Genomic DNA, 17,214 nt, shown 5'->3' with positions numbered 1-17,214 from the left:
TTCATTCCCATTTGGCAAAGGTGAAACAAGGCATGGCTCACATACCCCCGCTCACTGCTTGACCCCTACTAAAGTAGGGCTAGAGGTTTTGCCCTTTTGGAAAAATCACATGTGAAGTTCCTAAGTTAAATAGTTTCCGAGTTCTGCTCCGGAAACGAAAGTGTGACATGTGGATGGATGGAAGGACGGAAGGATGGAGCGCTATATACCCCCGACTACATTAAAAATAAAATAATTAAAAACACCACAGCCAGTCTGCTCTTTGTGCATTACTTCCAAACAACAGCAATGCATTTGTTTATTTCATCACTGGACACAAAATGAAGACAGAAACCAAAACTGAAAAAAACCCAGCGACATCTTTGTCACAAAACAATATTTTCATTTATTTGGACACTTAACTTACGTACTTTAAACTCAACCAGTACAAAAGCAGCAGTAATGTTTCTGAAGAAATGAAAGCGCCTTACTTTAGCACAAACTGTGCAACTACCTATAGTATTCTTGTAACTACGAACTGAAAACAAAAAGCCTTGGTCCAGTTCATTAAATTAATTTTGCAACCAAAAACCGATCTTAGCATTTTCTTTATAGGGAAGTTAAAATAAGTTTAAGGAGACAGACAGAACTGGGCTCATCAGAGAGAAAGCAGGCAGCGTAGAGCAGACACTCACAGCTCTACTGCTTTACTCTGCAGCCCAAACTGTCCTTATGACTGCATTAAATCAGAGTGTGTGTGTGTGTGTGTGTGTGTGTGTGTGTGTGTGTGTGTGTGTGTGTGTGTGTGTGTGTGTGTGTGTGTGTGCATGTGTGTGTGTGATGGGTTAGTCTATGACAGACTGGGCAGTCATAATATCCACATCAGGTTCCTGATGGATAGAGATGCTCTGGACTCTGCTCCTTGCTGGGGCCAGATAGAACGCTGGAACACCCCTCCGTTCGTCTCTTCTCGTCCTATTTCCAAACAGCACCGCTTATCTCTTCATGCTTTGATCTCAGGGATCGGAGTGTACAGCTGCTCAGAGTTCTCTGCCCCCAGGTCCTCTGAGGAGGAAGACGAGACAACACAAAAGAGGAAGAATGAGAAAGAAATCATACCGGTATTTGGATATGCTACGATATTGCTCGCACACAAAAACAACTACTGGTGTAGGAAACAAGAGAAGCAGCCTGAAATAGCTGCTAATGACGGGATTCAATCACAGTCTCCATTTTTCAGTCAGAGGTTTCTGAGCAGACGACAACCAACAAGTTTAAAGCTGCAGTAGTCAGTATATATTTGTCATCATTGGGCAAAAATCCCATAATAACCTTTCAGCATATTGTAATTCAAGTGTTCTGAGAGACTTCTGCTCCTCATGGCTCTGTTTTCAGGCTTTAGAACATCTAGCCCGTGACGGGAGACTTTGACCAATCACAGGTCATTTCAGAGAGAGAGAGCGTTCCTATTGGCTGTGCTCCGGTCACGTGACCGGAACTTGGCATTCCTTCAACAGATTTCACAATGGCGGCTGCATCACAAACGTTCTCATTTTACATCTAAACTGTGCACTACAGGATGATTCTGACAACATGTGAGGAGAGACAGAGACATTACAGTAACAGAATATTGATTCATGTTTGATCAGCGCTGCCTAGTTTGACCGTTTGGTCAGAGTTCAAAGTGATTGACAGCCGGCTCTCAAAGACGGCAGCTGGACAGCAGACCTCAGATCAGCTCTTACTGCTTGTTTTCCTCCGGTCTGTGATATCTTGCAGGTGCCGTTAGGAGCACCGGAGGAACATGATTTTTTTCAGGTTACCTGTTTCATGTTTTACTGTCACGATACAGCGACCGTTTTATAAAATTAGCTTTTTTTAAATCACATTTTCTGCATATTTAAATGCAAAAAAACATGTCATTTAAGCAGATGTACATACAGCAACACATGGGTGTCTGTGACGTACATGTTCCACTTGCACACAGTTGTGGTCGTACACACAAACGTCAGACATGAGGCCCCTCTCACAAATAATAACCTTGGCTTTAAAAAAATGGGGCACTTCACTGATTTGACACACAAATAACTTTAATCTACTCAGCCTGTGAAAGCAGTTGCATAATGTCTTCTGTGGCTCTGGGGAAACGTTTTAATGTCTGGAAACACCCACCCCCGAAAAAACCCCTGATGACCTCATAGTGATGTCATCAGTTATCTCAGCTTGGGCTTGGAGAATACAAAACATACACCGATCAGCCATAACATTCAGACCACTGCCAGGTGAAGTGAAAACATGGATTATCTGGTTACCATGGCACCTGGCAGTGGGGGGGGTATATTAGACAGCAAGTGAACATTTTGAACTTTGTGTTGGAAGCAGAAGAAATGGGCCAGTGTAAGGAGGGCCAGCGTAAGGATGTGAGGGACTTTGACGAGGGCCAGAGAGTGCTGGCTAGACGACCGGGTCAGAGCATCTCCAGAACTGCAGCTCTTGTGGGATGTTCCCGGTCTGCAGTGGTCAGGACCTACCAAAAGTGGTCCAAGGAAGGAGAACCGGTGAACCGGCGACAGGGTCAGACCCGAGGCTCATTGATGCACGTGAGGAGCGAAGGCTGGCCCGTGTTGTCTGATCCAATAGAAGAGCTACTGGAGCTCAAACTGCTGAACTAGTTAATGCTGGTTCTGATAGAAAGGTGTCAGAACACACAGTGAGGAGCAGTTTGCTGCGTAGACCGGTCAGGGTGACCGTGCTGTCATAATGTTATGGCTGATCGGTGTATAACAGAAAGCTGGAGGTGTGGAGTTTGAAAGGAACGGGTGTTTAGCAAGCAGGGAGGTTCTCACTGAAAGACAGTCAAGAGTTGCATTATGGGAAATAATGAAAAAAAAAAATAGGATCCAGCAACTCAGGGTTTCTCTGCCGCTTTGATTTGGGCCGGTCTTTTTTAAACTCTGTCTCTGGCAAGTTCCTCAAGTGAAGTGCAATACTAACCCTTTAGAGTACAACTTTAATTATTTATGAAACAATATAAAACAAAAGACCACCATGAAGACATGAGGAGACGTTGAGATTCTAACTTCTTGTGCTTTTTGAATTGGAGGATCTGCATTTACACACTTTCACACTGACTTCACTATTTAACATTGTTGGTTGCCGTTTGCTGAAAAGAAGAAAAACAAATAAATAAATTGCGCTCGATGTCACATAGCATTTTCTTCTAGACTCTGACTACATAAATGAGAGCTCAAAGTCGGCGTGTTACCAGGAAGGACACACTTCCACAGGCCGTAGGTTTTCCCCACAGCCGTCTGCCACAGCCGGAGCGTGCCGTCCTCAGAGCCGCTGGCGTACAGCTCACCGTCCGGACTGAAGCGAACACAGTGCACCGGACCAAAGTGACCCTTATAGGACTCTGCAGACAGGAGGGACAGACAGGATGAATTACATTAGCTGACCGTCTAACAGGAGTAAAACGTCTCTAAAATGATCCAGAGAAAATGTGATGTAGAGAAAAAGCTGCTCACCCAGCTCTTCCTTGGTGCCGTAGTCAAATTTGTAGAGCTTGAAGTCCTCGCCACCGGCAACAAAGAAGTCTTTCTCCGGGTGGAGGGAGGCTGAGTTGATGGTAGCCGGGGCCTCCACCGTCTTGATCAGGTCCAGGCTGGAACAAATTAAAAATCATTTCAATGTTGTACTAACTTCATGTCACTGTGGAGGACACAGGAGGATACCGGAGGACACAGGAGGACACCGGAGGACACAGGAGGACACAGGAGGACACAGGAGGACACAGGAGGACACAGGAGGACACAGAGGCACATGATTATTTCCAGGTTACCTGTTTCATGTACTACTGTCACGATATAGTGACCGTTTCATGTCATGTTTGTGTGTTGGTTGGATGGTATTCACTTAACACTTAACCCCGTCTTCCAAAGCTAATTAAGTTATTGAATCAGATGAACAAAATAACGTGCGTGTGCACGCTGTGCACCGTCCAGACGCTCACGCCTATTTTGTTTTGTAAATATTCTGGAAGAATCGTGATTCATATGGGAATCTATTTGTTTCCATGTAGCAGTACTGTTTGTTTCCACATCGCTGGTTATGGAGAACAAGTGTAGTCACTTTCTTTTTGTAGTAAGTGCAAGAGTATAAAATAGTGATATGAACAAATGTCTCAATGCAGCAGCCCAGAAATGACTTGTGTAATGCCCCTCTCGGCTCAACTCACATTACTTGGCTGCAACGGTTGACTGAAGAAGCAAAAGAGAACAGAGCTAACTGTTCTGATATGGAAACAGAATCCCAACCGACACATCACATCTTCATTGTATTCCCATTATACCCCTTCACACCGAGGGTTGAAACAGCGATGATTTTGTTTGAAAGGGTTAACCCGTATTCACCGACTCGGCTTTGCGACCCAGGTCGAGAGGTGAGTCGGCCAAGGGCAGATTTCAAAGTGAATGACACACCACCAGGGTCGCTAACGAGCGGGGCGGGACAAATGATGTCATTGGTTGCAAATGGGGGCACAACTGCTTGGTTTGAATTGACAAAAGAAGGGTTGAACATGAGTCAGACAACCCCGGTCCCACCCTGGTTATTGGTGTGAAGGGTTAATTAGTGTGGACATGTTAATTATCCAGGATGTGCGTGGTGAGAGCACAGCGTACCTCAGAGCGTTGTAGAAAGCGATTGTCTTTCCATATGTGATCACAAGAATCTCTCCGTCAACCACATACTCCATGCTGCTCACCGACGTGTCGAACTTCAGCGTGTTCACCTCCTCCATGGAGCTCCTGTCCCACAACCTGGACACACACACACACACACACATATAGAGGCTAGAACATCCAAAAGGTCTCTGGTGTGTTCACTGTTGGGAGACGTGACTTGTTAAGACAGTTGACTGTCTCTGCGGCGGCACAGAGCAGAGTCACAGTCAGGATGCTGAGTTGAAGTGTGGGCATTGACACACAAAGGTAAATCACGAGAAGCCACTTCACTGACCGTATGGTTTTGTCTTCGGCAGCGGAGAGGATCTGCTTGTCGTTGTTACACCACAAGGCTTTTCTTATGGCTGAGGTGTGACCTGCGATCTCCTGAGGTGCTAAAGGACACAACAAAAAAATGCAACGACATTAGAGGACAAGAAAAGAAACACAAATGCCAGGGCTTGAAGGGATCACTTATTCTTCTTTTGCAGATGATGAAGAAAGCCAAAAAGGGAGACAAGTTTTAAGCTCTACCAAATAAATCAGATCCTCCATGTATGTGTATCTGACTTACCAGCTTCAGGATTGCTGAGATCGTAGATGCGCAGCAGCTTGTCGTTTCCTCCAGTCAGCAGACAGGTGCTGTCCTGAGAGGAGAGGCAGAAGTATATTGAGACACAATAGCAGTTTTATCCCAATGAAATCAGCGCATCCACATAAATGCAGACAGGATATGTACAGAAACAATCAGATTCATAAACCAGTCGTTTGAATAGCTCATCCATATCCAGACACTACACCGACCTGAGTAAAGTTGACAGTCTTGACGATGTGTTTGTGTGCCAGCGTGAGGACCTCGTCTCCGCTCACCGCATCCCACACCTTTCTGAAAAGCACAGAGTACATCTTTTTATGCATTAATATTTATCTTCACATATAGTGTGTTTGAAAGCAGGGTTTGTTCAGTGATTTAAAAAAGCAAATGAAGAAGATACAGATACAAAGTAGGAGGTTATTTTTACAAGAAAATACTAGTGATGCACCGATACCCGTCCGATACTATGCTCATATACTCGTACTCGCAAAACGGCTCCGATACAACGGCACCGACACCACTTTACAGCAACGTGACGTTCACCTCTCGTCACCATCTTTCGATCCTCACGCTCCACCTCCCCGATGGAGCGGGCGAGACAGGCCGGTGGTTCGCCCGACCCCGCTGGGCCGGGATCCCGCCTCAGTGAGCGTGCACCGGCCCTCACTTTCATTGCTCCACGGGGTTTTGCTTGCACCCTCTGACTCGCGTGTGCGTTAGACTCCTTTGTCCATGTTTCAAGACGGGTCGGGTGGGTTGCAGACATCGCTGCTAGACCCCTGGCGCCTTTTACGTGGGCCGCAGCATTGAGGACAGTCCGCCCTGGTCGACAGTCGCACCGGGAGCAGGGAGCCCCGTCATTATGCGGCGGGGAGCGCTGTAAAGCTGCGGCCGCGAGCCACCTTCACCCCGAGCCTTTCAAAGTCGACCTAGAGCCGGTGGCGGCGCACCGCCTCAAATGCGTGACTCCCCAGCCTGCCGTGTGTCGCTCACACCCTCCAGCTGGCTGTTAACGAGAGTCTTTTGGCACAGAGAAGTACTCGTATCGGTACTCGGTATCGGCGAGTACCCAAATGTAAGTACTTGTACTCGGTCTGAATAAAAGTGGTATCGGTGCATCCCCAGGTCCGATACTGGCCAAAATCACTGGATCGGATATCTGAGGGAAATAAAAGGTCTAATCCGATACAATCCTTTAGCCTAAAACATCTGTCAACAGCTGTCATTGAGGTATAGGCTACACAGAGTGTTGAGTTATATCCAGTATTTTACAATGAATCATGATTGCTTTGGTAAACTCAGGGGTTATATTGGCCCGAGGCTGTCTGGGGCTCAGAAGAACCGGTACGCGGTGCATGCATGAGTTTAGTCCTCTCATGATTAACACTACCTAAAGGAAGGCGGTTGTATTATTTATAATTGACACACAGTTGTATGCCTGCCTATAGAAAAGCAATAAATATGAACAGGAATAAAAGAAATTGGGTGCAATTAATATGCATGTACAGTGAAAACAGTTCTTCCATCTCTGACATGATTATCATGGCAGGCAAAGTGATTATTCTACTGATCTATAAAAATCTCTCTTTATTACTTTCACTGTATCGTAAACTCTTTATCCAGGTCAGTATGAAAGATCACTCCAAGGAGCCGGTTGGTCACTAGAAGAGATGTTAATCTCATCCAGGTTACCATGGTGATATACCCCCAGTTAAAAGTGAACCAGCTTTGTGATGCTGTCTAACCTGAGTAAACCCTAAAGATAGCTGGCTGAACCCACTAATCCAGCTTCATGACACATATTCCCTCTTATAATACTTTCATATGTGCTGCAGTCTACCCGAAGGTAGTCAGAGACAGACAGAGAGACAGAGAGACAGAGAGAGGTATCGTAGATGACTGGATTATTTTAGACATCTTGCCTCAAGGCACACAGCTAGGCAGGAGTCTCTACGGACTTTCCACTCACGCTGTGAAGTCGGCTGCGGCGGTGGCTGCCTTGGTGGCGTCCGTGTTCAGAGTGGCTCCCCAGACAGCGCCTTTGTGACCCAGAAACGTTCCTATCCAGTCCCCTGTGTCTCCCTGGCGCAACATGGGCTTGCCATCTGACAAAAAGGGAGGACACAAAGGTTAATTATGGACAACACCTGTAGAGACAGCAGCCGACAGGTGTCTACTGAAGCTGAGGTACAACAGATTGGAGCAAATATGATTTACAAAAAGTTATTTTTTATAAAACGGTCACTATATCGGGACAGTAGAGCATGAGACAGGTAACCTGAAAACAATCATGTGTCTCTGTGTCCTCCGGTGCTCTTAACAGCATCTGCAAGATTTCACAGACCGGACGAAAACAAGCAGTAAGAGCTGATCTGAGGTCTGCTGCAGGTTCAGGTGTCTCACTACTGCAAGTTTAACTGTCTCACTACTGAAGGTTCAGGTGTCTCACTACTGCACGTTTAACTGTCTCACTACTGAAGGTTCAGGTGTCTCACTACTGCACGTTTAACTGTCTCACTACTGAAGGTTCAGGTGTCTCACTACTGCAAGTTTAACTGTCTCACTACTGAAGGTTCAGGTGTCTCACTACTGCACGTTTAACTGTCTCACTACTGAAGGTTCGGGTGTCTCACTACTGAAGGTTTAACTGTCTCACTACTGAAGGTTCAGGTGTCTCACTACTGAAGGTTTAACTGTCTCACTACTGAAGGTTCAGGTGTCTCACTACTGAAGGTTTAACTGTCTCACTACTGAAGGTTCAGGTGTCTCACTACTGCAGGTTTAACTGTCTCACTACTGAAGGTTTAACTGTCTCACTACTGAAGGTTCAGGTGTCTCACCACTGAAGGTTTAACTGTCTCACTGCTGCAGGTTAAACTGTCTCACTACTGAAGGTTCAGGTGTCTCACTACTGCAGGTTTAACTGTCTCACTACTGAAGGTTCAGGTGTCTCAATACTGAAGGTTTAACTGTCTCACTGCTGCAGGTTAAACTGTCTCACTACTGAAGGTTCAGGTGTCTCACTACTGAAGGTTCAGGTGTCTCACTACTGCAGGTTTAACTGTCTCACTACTGAAGGTTCAGGTGTCTCACTACTGTAGGTTTAACTGTCTCACTACTGAAGGTTCAGGTGTCTCACCACTGAAGGTTTAACTGTCTCACTGCTGCAGGTTAAACTGTCTCACTACTGACGGTTCAGGTGTCTCACTACTGAGGGTTCAGGTGTCTCACTACTGTAGGTTTAACTGTCTCACAACTGAAGGTTTAACTGTCTCACTACTGAAGGTTCAGGTGTCTTACCACTGAAGGTTTAACTGTCTCACTACTGAAGGTTCAGGTGTCTTACCACTGAAGTTTTAACTGTCTCACTACTGAAGGTTCAGGTGTCTCACCACTGAAGGTTTAACTGTCTCACTACTGAAGGTTTAACTGTCTCACAACTGTAGGTTTAACTGTCTCACAACTGAAGGTTTAACTGTCTCACTACTGAAGGTTCAGGTGTCTTACCACTGAAGGTTTAACTGTCTCACTACTGAAGGTTCAGGTGTCTTACCACTGAAGGTTTAACTGTCTCACTACTGAAGGTTCAGGTGTCTTACCACTGAAGGTTTAACTGTCTCACTACTGAAGGTTCAGGTGTCTCACTACTGCAGGTTTAACTGTCTCACTACTGAAGGTTCAGGTGTCTCACTACTGTAGGTTTAACTGTCTCACTACTGAAGGTTCAGGTGTCTCACTACTGAAGGTTCAGGTGTCTCACTACTGAAGGTTCAGGTGTCTCACTACTGAAGGTTCAGGTGTCTCACTACTGAAGGTTCAGGTGTCTCACTACTGAGGGTTCAGGTGTCTCACTACTGCAGGTTTAACTGTCTCACAACTGAAGGTTTAACTGTCTCACTACTGAAGGTTTAGGTGTCTTACCACTGAAGGTTTAACTGTCTCACTACTGAAGGTTCAGGTGTCTTACCACTGAAGGTTTAACTGTCTCACTACTGAAGGTTCAGGTGTCTCACCACTGAAGGTTTAACTGTCTCACTACTGAAGGTTTAACTGTCTCACAAATGAAGGTTTAACTGTCTCACTAATTGTCTCACTACTGAAGGTTCAGGTGTCTCACTACTGCAGGTTTAACTGTCTCACTACTGAAGGTTCAGGTGTCTCACTACTGAAGGTTCAGGTGTCTCACTACTGCAGGTTTAACTGTCTCACTACCGAAGGTTCAGGTGTCTCACTACTTGTTTCACTTCTGCAGGTTTAACTGTCTCACTACCGAAGGCTCAGGTGTCTCACTAACTGTCTCACCCCTATAGTAAAGGGTTAAGTGTCTCACCCTATAGTAAAGGGTTAAGTGTCTCACCCCTGTAGTAAAGGGTTAAGTGTCTCACCCCTATAGTAAAGGGTTAAGTGTCTCACCCTATAGTAAAGGGTAAAGTGTCTCACCCTATAGTAAAGGGTAAAGTGTCTCACCCTATAGTAAAGGGTTAAGTGTCTCACTCTATAGTAAAGGGTTAAGTGTCTCACTCTATAGTAAAGGGTAAAGTGTCTCACCCTATAGTAAAGGGTTAAGTGTCTCACTCTATAGTAAAGGGTTAAGTGTCTCACCCCTATAGTAAAGGGTTAAGTGTCTCACCCCTCCCTGTAGTAAAGGGTTAAGTGTCTCACCCTATAGTAAAGGGTTAAGTGTCTCACCCCTATAGTAAAGGGTTAAGTGTCTCACCCTATAGTAAAGGGTAAAGTGTCTCACCCTATAGTAAAGGGTAAAGTGTCTCACCCCTATAGTAAAGGGTAAAGTGTCTCACCCCTATAGTAAAGGGTTAAGTGTCTCACCCTATAGTAAAGGGTTAAGTGTCTCACCCCTCCCTGTAGTAAAGGGTTAAGTGTCTCACCCTATAGTAAAGGGTAAAGTGTCTCACCCTATAGTAAAGGGTAAAGTGTCTCACCCCTATAGTAAAGGGTAAAGTGTCTCACCCCTATAGTAAAGGGTTAAGTGTCTCACCCTATAGTAAAGGGTTAAGTGTCTCACCCCTATAGTAAAGGGTTAAGTGTCTCACCCTATAGTAAAGGGTTAAGTGTCTCACCCCTCCCTGTAGTAAAGGGTAAAGTGTCTCACCCTATAGTAAAGGGTAAAGTGTCTCACCCCTATAGTAAAGGGTTAAGTGTCTCACCCTATAGTAAAGGGTTAAGTGTCTCACCCCTATAGTAAAGGGTTAAGTGTCTCACCCTATAGTAAAGGGTTAAGTGTCTCACCCCTCCCTGTAGTAAAGGGTTAAGTGTCTCACCCTATAGTAAAGGGTTAAGTGTCTCACCCCTATAGTAAAGGGTTAAGTGTCTCACCCTATAGTAAAGGGTAAAGTGTCTCACCCCTATAGTAAAGGGTTAAGTGTCTCACCCCTCCCTATAGTAAAGGGTTAAGTGTCTCACTCTATAGTAAAGGGTTAAGTGTCTCACTCTATAGTAAAGGGTTAAGTGTCTCACCCCTATAGTAAAGGGTTAAGTGTCTCACCCCTCCCTATAGTAAAGGGTTAAGTGTCTCACTCTATAGTAAAGGGTTAAGTGTCTCACCCCTATAGTAAAGGGTAAAGTGTCTCACCCTATAGTAAAGGGTTAAGTGTCTCACCCCTCCCTGTAGTAAAGGGTTAAGTGTCTCACCCCTCCCTGTAGTAAAGGGTTAAGTGTCTCACCCTATAGTAAAGGGTTAAGTGTCTCACCCCTCCCTATAGTAAAGGGTTAAGTGTCTCACTCTATAGTAAAGGGTTAAGTGTCTCACCCCTATAGTAAAGGGTAAAGTGTCTCACCCTATAGTAAAGGGTTAAGTGTCTCACCCCTCCCTGTAGTAAAGGGTTAAGTGTCTCACCCCTATAGTAAAGGGTTAAGTGTCTCACCCCTATAGTAAAGGGTTAAGTGTCTCACCCTGTAGTAAAGGGTTAAGTGTCTCACCCCTATAGTAAAGGGTTAAGTGTCTCACCCCTCCCTATAGTAAAGGGTTAAGTGTCTCACCCCTATAGTAAAGGGTTAAGTGTCTCACCCTATAGTAAAGGGTTAAGTGTCTCACCCTATAGTAAAGGGTTAAGTGTCTCACCCTATAGTAAAGGGTTAAGTGTCTCACTCTATAGTAAAGGGTTAAGTGTCTCACTCTATAGTAAAGGGTTAAGTGTCTCACCCTATAGTAAAGGGTTAAGTGTCTCACCCTATAGTAAAGGGTTAAGTGTCTCACCCTATAGTAAAGGGTTAAGTGTCTCACCCTGTAGTAAAGGGTTAAGTGTCTCACTCTATAGTAAAGGGTTAAGTGTCTCACTCTATAGTAAAGGGTTAAGTGTCTCACCCTGTAGTAAAGGGTTAAGTGTCTCACCCTATAGTAAAGGGTTAAGTGTCTCACTCTATAGTAAAGGGTTAAGTGTCTCACCCCTCCCTATAGTAAAGGGTTAAGTGTCTCACTCTATAGTAAAGGGTTAAGTGTCTCACCCCTATAGTAAAGGGTTAAGTGTCTCACCCTATAGTAAAGGGTTAAGTGTCTCACCCCTCCCTATAGTAAAGGGTTAAGTGTCTCACCCCTATAGTAAAGGGTTAAGTGTCTCACTCTATAGTAAAGGGTTAAGTGTCTCACCCCTCCCTGTAGTAAAGGGTTAAGTGTCTCACCCTATAGTAAAGGGTTAAGTGTCTCACTCTATAGTAAAGGGTTAAGTGTCTCACCCTGTAGTAAAGGGTTAAGTGTCTCACCCTATAGTAAAGGGTTAAGTGTCTCACTCTATAGTAAAGGGTTAAGTGTCTCACCCCTCCCTATAGTAAAGGGTTAAGTGTCTCACCCCTATAGTAAAGGGTTAAGTGTCTCACCCCTATAGTAAAGGGTTAAGTGTCTCACTCTATAGTAAAGGGTTAAGTGTCTCACTCTGTAGTAAAGGGTTAAGTGTCTCACCCTATAGTAAAGGGTTAAGTGTCTCACCCTATAGTAAAGGGTTAAGTGTCTCACCCCTATAGTAAAGGGTTAAGTGTCTCACTCTATAGTAAAGGGTTAAGTGTCTCACTCTGTAGTAAAGGGTTAAGTGTCTCACCCTATAGTAAAGGGTTAAGTGTCTCACTCTATAGTAAAGGGTTAAGTGTCTCACCCCTATAGTAAAGGGTTAAGTGTCTCACTCTATAGTAAAGGGTTAAGTGTCTCACTCTGTAGTAAAGGGTTAAGTGTCTCACCCCTCCCTATAGTAAAGGGTTAAGTGTCTCACCCCTATAGTAAAGGGTTAAGTGTCTCACCCCTATAGTAAAGGGTTAAGTGTCTCACTCTATAGTAAAGGGTTAAGTGTCTCACTCTATAGTAAAGGGTTAAGTGTCTCACCCCTATAGTAAAGGGTTAAGTGTCTCACTCTATAGTAAAGGGTTAAGTGTCTCACTCTGTAGTAAAGGGTTAAGTGTCTCACCCCTCCCTATAGTAAAGGGTTAAGTGTCTCACCCCTATAGTAAAGGGTTAAGTGTCTCACCCCTCCCTATAGTAAAGGGTTAAGTGTCTCACCCTATAGTAAAGGGTTAAGTGTCTCACCCTATAGTAAAGGGTTAAGTGTCTCACCCCTATAGTAAAGGGTTAAGTGTCTCACTCTATAGTAAAGGGTTAAGTGTCTCACTCTATAGTAAAGGGTTAAGTGTCTCACCCCTATAGTAAAGGGTTAAGTGTCTCACTCTATAGTAAAGGGTTAAGTGTCTCACCCCTATAGTAAAGGGTTAAGTGTCTCACTCTATAGTAAAGGGTTAAGTGTCTCACTCTGTAGTAAAGGGTTAAGTGTCTCACCCCTCCCTATAGTAAAGGGTTAAGTGTCTCACCCCTATAGTAAAGGGTTAAGTGTCTCACCCCTCCCTATAGTAAAGGGTTAAGTGTCTCACCCTATAGTAAAGGGTTAAGTGTCTCACTCTGTAGTAAAGGGTTAAGTGTCTCACCCTATAGTAAAGGGTTAAGTGTCTCACTCTATAGTAAAGGGTTAAGTGTCTCACCCCTATAGTAAAGGGTTAAGTGTCTCACTCTATAGTAAAGGGTTAAGTGTCTCACTCTGTAGTAAAGGGTTAAGTGTCTCACCCCTCCCTATAGTAAAGGGTTAAGTGTCTCACCCCTATAGTAAAGGGTTAAGTGTCTCACCCCTATAGTAAAGGGTTAAGTGTCTCACCCCTATAGTAAAGGGTTAAGTGTCTCACTCTATAGTAAAGGGTTAAGTGTCTCACTCTATAGTAAAGGGTTAAGTGTCTCACTCTATAGTAAAGGGTTAAGTGTCTCACTCTATAGTAAAGGGTTAAGTGTCTCACTCTATAGTAAAGGGTTAAGTGTCTCACTCTGTAGTAAAGGGTTAAGTGTCTCACCCCTCCCTATAGTAAAGGGTTAAGTGTCTCACCCCTATAGTAAAGGGTTAAGTGTCTCACCCCTCCCTATAGTAAAGGGTTAAGTGTCTCACCCTATAGTAAAGGGTTAAGTGTCTCACCCTATAGTAAAGGGTTAAGTGTCTCACCCTATAGTAAAGGGTTAAGTGTCTCACCCCTATAGTAAAGGGTTAAGTGTCTCACCCTTGCAGGCGCTGATGAGGAAGTATCCGTAGGGAGTGATCCCAGAGAAGGCCAGGTCCACTACAGGCCGGGTGTGACCTGAGCAGGTGAGAGGAGTCTGTCTCATCGCCATGGTGATGGACGGAGGTCTGCCGGTGAACTGATGAGCTGGTGAAGGAGTGAGGAGAGAGTAGAGGAGGTGAATGAGGAGGTGAAGCCTGCAGAGAGGAAATGAGGCTAGTCGTGCTAATAGCTACAACATTGCAACTAACTAGCAGCGTGCAACGCGACGTCAGAGTCACAGAGGAAATACCCGGATGTTCCACCGGCCACAACAAGAGGGAGTACTTCCGGGGAGATATTTTCACAATAAAAGCGTCGCCTGTGTATTTGTTTATCTAATACAGGGCTGGCCAAAGTGGGCCATCAGGTTTGATTTGGCCGGTTTGATGTTTGCAAATTCTTATTTTTATTTATTAAAGGGACTGTTTGTAACTTTTTAAGAGTATAAATGTACCGGGTCGGGACACACTCACACACCGCGCTCCTTCTCTCTCTCTCTCTCCACCTCTCACGTGCATGCTGCTCACTCCACACTGCAGAAGAGTTAGTTTAGCTCTGAGAATATCTAGTGAATGTTCAGTGGACGTTTGTGCAGAAATAACTGCTGCAGCTCCTCCAGACCAACAGAGGTTTCCCGTGTCTTGTGAAGTGACGGGGCTCTGCAGAGAGAAACGTTATCGTCTCCCCCGTTCCCTCCGGCCGCGGTCGGGAGGCTGAGGCGGGAAAAGCCAACACTAGGATCAGCATTGATTCATGGAGAGACCTTGGTCTGGTCAGCTAACATTACTGCCAAGCAGCTGAAATATAGAGTGATATTGTGCTTTTAGCTGACGTGTGTCTCCTCACTGTGTTGAGCGATGCTCCTTCATGTCTATGCAGAGCGAGCACAAGCGCCAGCAACAGGACGCTGACTTTAGTTGACTTAACGGACACAGGTGAAGCTGTTAACAACACATTTAGGATTCTAACTAACAGTCCCTTTAATCCTGTTCCAGCTTTTTTTTTAATTTAAAAATGTTAAATTTCAAAAGATTGTTTTAATTTCACAGTGACTGTTTTATAATTCTTATTTTTTTTTATCAGTCTTTATCTGCCCATATATTCATCAGTAACACATGCCAGAGACTATGCATTTGGTTGTATATTTGTTCTGAATGTACAAATAACTCACATATTTATATTTTGTCTGTAGTAGTACCATTCATTTCATAATGTCTTGTTTGTTGTTATTTATTATTATTATTATTATTTTATATATTTTTTAATTGGAAGAACATTGCAAGGCATATAAATTACAGAGCAAATAAGTAGTCTAAGTAAGTCTTCTATTCTTCATATTATTATCATTATTATCATTATTATATTATATTAGTCAACTAGTGATGAAAAGTGTTTATAGTGTTTTTCATGATCTACCCATTTTACACAGTATTGTATTCTAATATATTTTAGGACTATTTTTGGCGTTTAATATTAATCTAAGCTTTAACTGTGAAAATGTAATGCATTATAAACCAATTAAAAAATATATTATTATTTTTAAATTTGTTTGTACTTTTACTTTGAAGGCTGGCCAACGACTTCTTCGTGTGTTTAATGTCGGTAGCGGGATAAACTCACTTCCGGCGTGCTGCTGCCCCCTGCAGGAGATCAATACCTTCACACTCTGATAAATCAATGCTCTTCTTTATCTTCATACCTTTCTATTTATCCTACCTAGACAAGGTTTTTCATATTGTACCCTACATTTTGGCAAAAGTATAAAGTGACAATATGATTTATAAATATAAAGTACAAGTACATATTTTCAATATAAAAGTTTAAAGTAGCCTATACTATATTATTTTAATAACTTGTTATACTAAAATAAATGTACTCGCGTGCACTCAATAGCCCCAATGTCCTAGAAATAATATTAAAAAATGTTTAATTATAGGAGCACATGATAATGATCATATATCAATTATCGATACACATCATGCTCATTCTTTTATATATATATAGTATAACAATATATAGTTATAAATTTAAAAATACAATACGTATTTTTAAAAGCTCATAAAGCTCTGATTGGGTTTGGAGACTGATCATTATAGTATATAGTATAACAATAATAATAATATTAAAATATTACATTATTAAGAATAAACACTTTTTGCTCTGTTTAATAATTGGACCACTAACTAATATATATATATATATATATATATATATATATGTATATATATACTGTATAGTATAACATATATAATGAACATGATGTTTATCAATAATTGATATAAGATCATTATCATGTGCTATATAATAATAAAATAATAAAATATTACATTATTAAGAATAAACACTTTTTGCTCTGTTTAGTATATATATATATATATATATATTATATATATATATATATATAATATATATATATATATATGAGCATGATGTTTATTGATAATTGATATAAGAGATGGCGTCCTGGTGCCAGTGAATAAGCAGAAAAACAGCCAGACAGAGAGGAGGAGGAGGAAGAAGAGGAGGAGGAGGAGAGGAGGAGAGGAAGAGAGGAGGAGGAAGAAGAGGAGGAGGAGGAGCGAGAAGGAGGAGGAGGAGGAGGAGGAGGAGGAGGAGGAGCGAGAAAGAGGAGGAGGAGGGAGGGAGGAGAGGACGAGGAGGAGGAGGAGGAGGAGGAGGAGGATGAGGAAGAGGAGGAGGGAGGAAGAGGAGAGGAAGAGGAAGGAGGAGGAGGAGAGGAGGAGAGAGGAAGAGGAAGGAGGAGGGAGGAGGAAGGGAGAGGAGGAGGAGGAGGAAGAGGAGGAGAGGAGGAGGGAGGAGGAGGAGGGAGAGGAGGAGGAGGAGGAGGAGGAGGAGGAGGAGGAGGAAGGAGAGGAGGAGAGGGAGGGAGGAGGAGAGGAGGAGGAGGAGGAGGAGGAGGAGGGGAGAGAGGAGAGAGAAAGAGGATGAGGAGAGGGAGGGAGGAGGAGAGGAGGAGAGAAAGAGGGAGGGAGGAGAAGAGGAGAGGAAGAGGAGGACGGGAGGAGAGTTAGAGGGAGGAGGAGAGGAGGAGAGGAAGAGGAGGAGGAGGAGGAGAGGAAGAGGATGAGGAGAGGGAGGGAGGAGGAGAGGAGGGAGAGAAAGAGGGAGGGAGGAGAAGAGGAGAGGAAGAGGAGGACGGGAGGAGGAGTAGAGGGAGGAGGAGAGGAGGAGAGGAAGAGGAGGAGGGAGGAGGAGAGGAAGAGGATGAGGATAGGGAGGGAGGAGGAGGGAGGAGGAGGAAGAGAGGAAGAGGAGGAGGAGGAAGAGGAGGAGAGAAGAGAGGAAGAGGAGGAGGAGGAGGAGAAGAGGAGGAGGAGG

General features: G+C 43.9%; 1 protein-coding gene across 1 annotated transcript; it reads right to left on the bottom strand.

The window, feature by feature from the left end:
* Positions 1-256: 256 nt before the first annotated feature.
* On the bottom strand, positions 257-14,123 carry strap (serine/threonine kinase receptor associated protein). The gene is made up of 9 exons (XM_074625624.1): positions 13,834-14,123; positions 7,268-7,403; positions 5,508-5,589; positions 5,278-5,350; positions 4,999-5,098; positions 4,662-4,799; positions 3,507-3,643; positions 3,245-3,394; positions 257-1,044 (listed from the first exon to the last, which is right to left on the bottom strand). The coding sequence occupies exons 1-9, from the start codon at positions 13,943-13,945 to the stop codon at positions 983-985; spliced, it is 990 nt and encodes a 329-aa protein (XP_074481725.1). The 5' UTR covers positions 13,946-14,123; the 3' UTR covers positions 257-982.
* Positions 14,124-17,214: the final 3,091 nt, after the last annotated feature.

Source organism: Sebastes fasciatus, chromosome 23 (genome assembly GCF_043250625.1).
Source record: "Sebastes fasciatus isolate fSebFas1 chromosome 23, fSebFas1.pri, whole genome shotgun sequence".
NCBI lineage: Eukaryota > Metazoa > Chordata > Actinopteri > Perciformes > Sebastidae > Sebastes > Sebastes fasciatus.
Note: the sequence above shows the minus strand (reverse complement) of the source record. Positions and strands in the feature narration are given on the sequence as shown.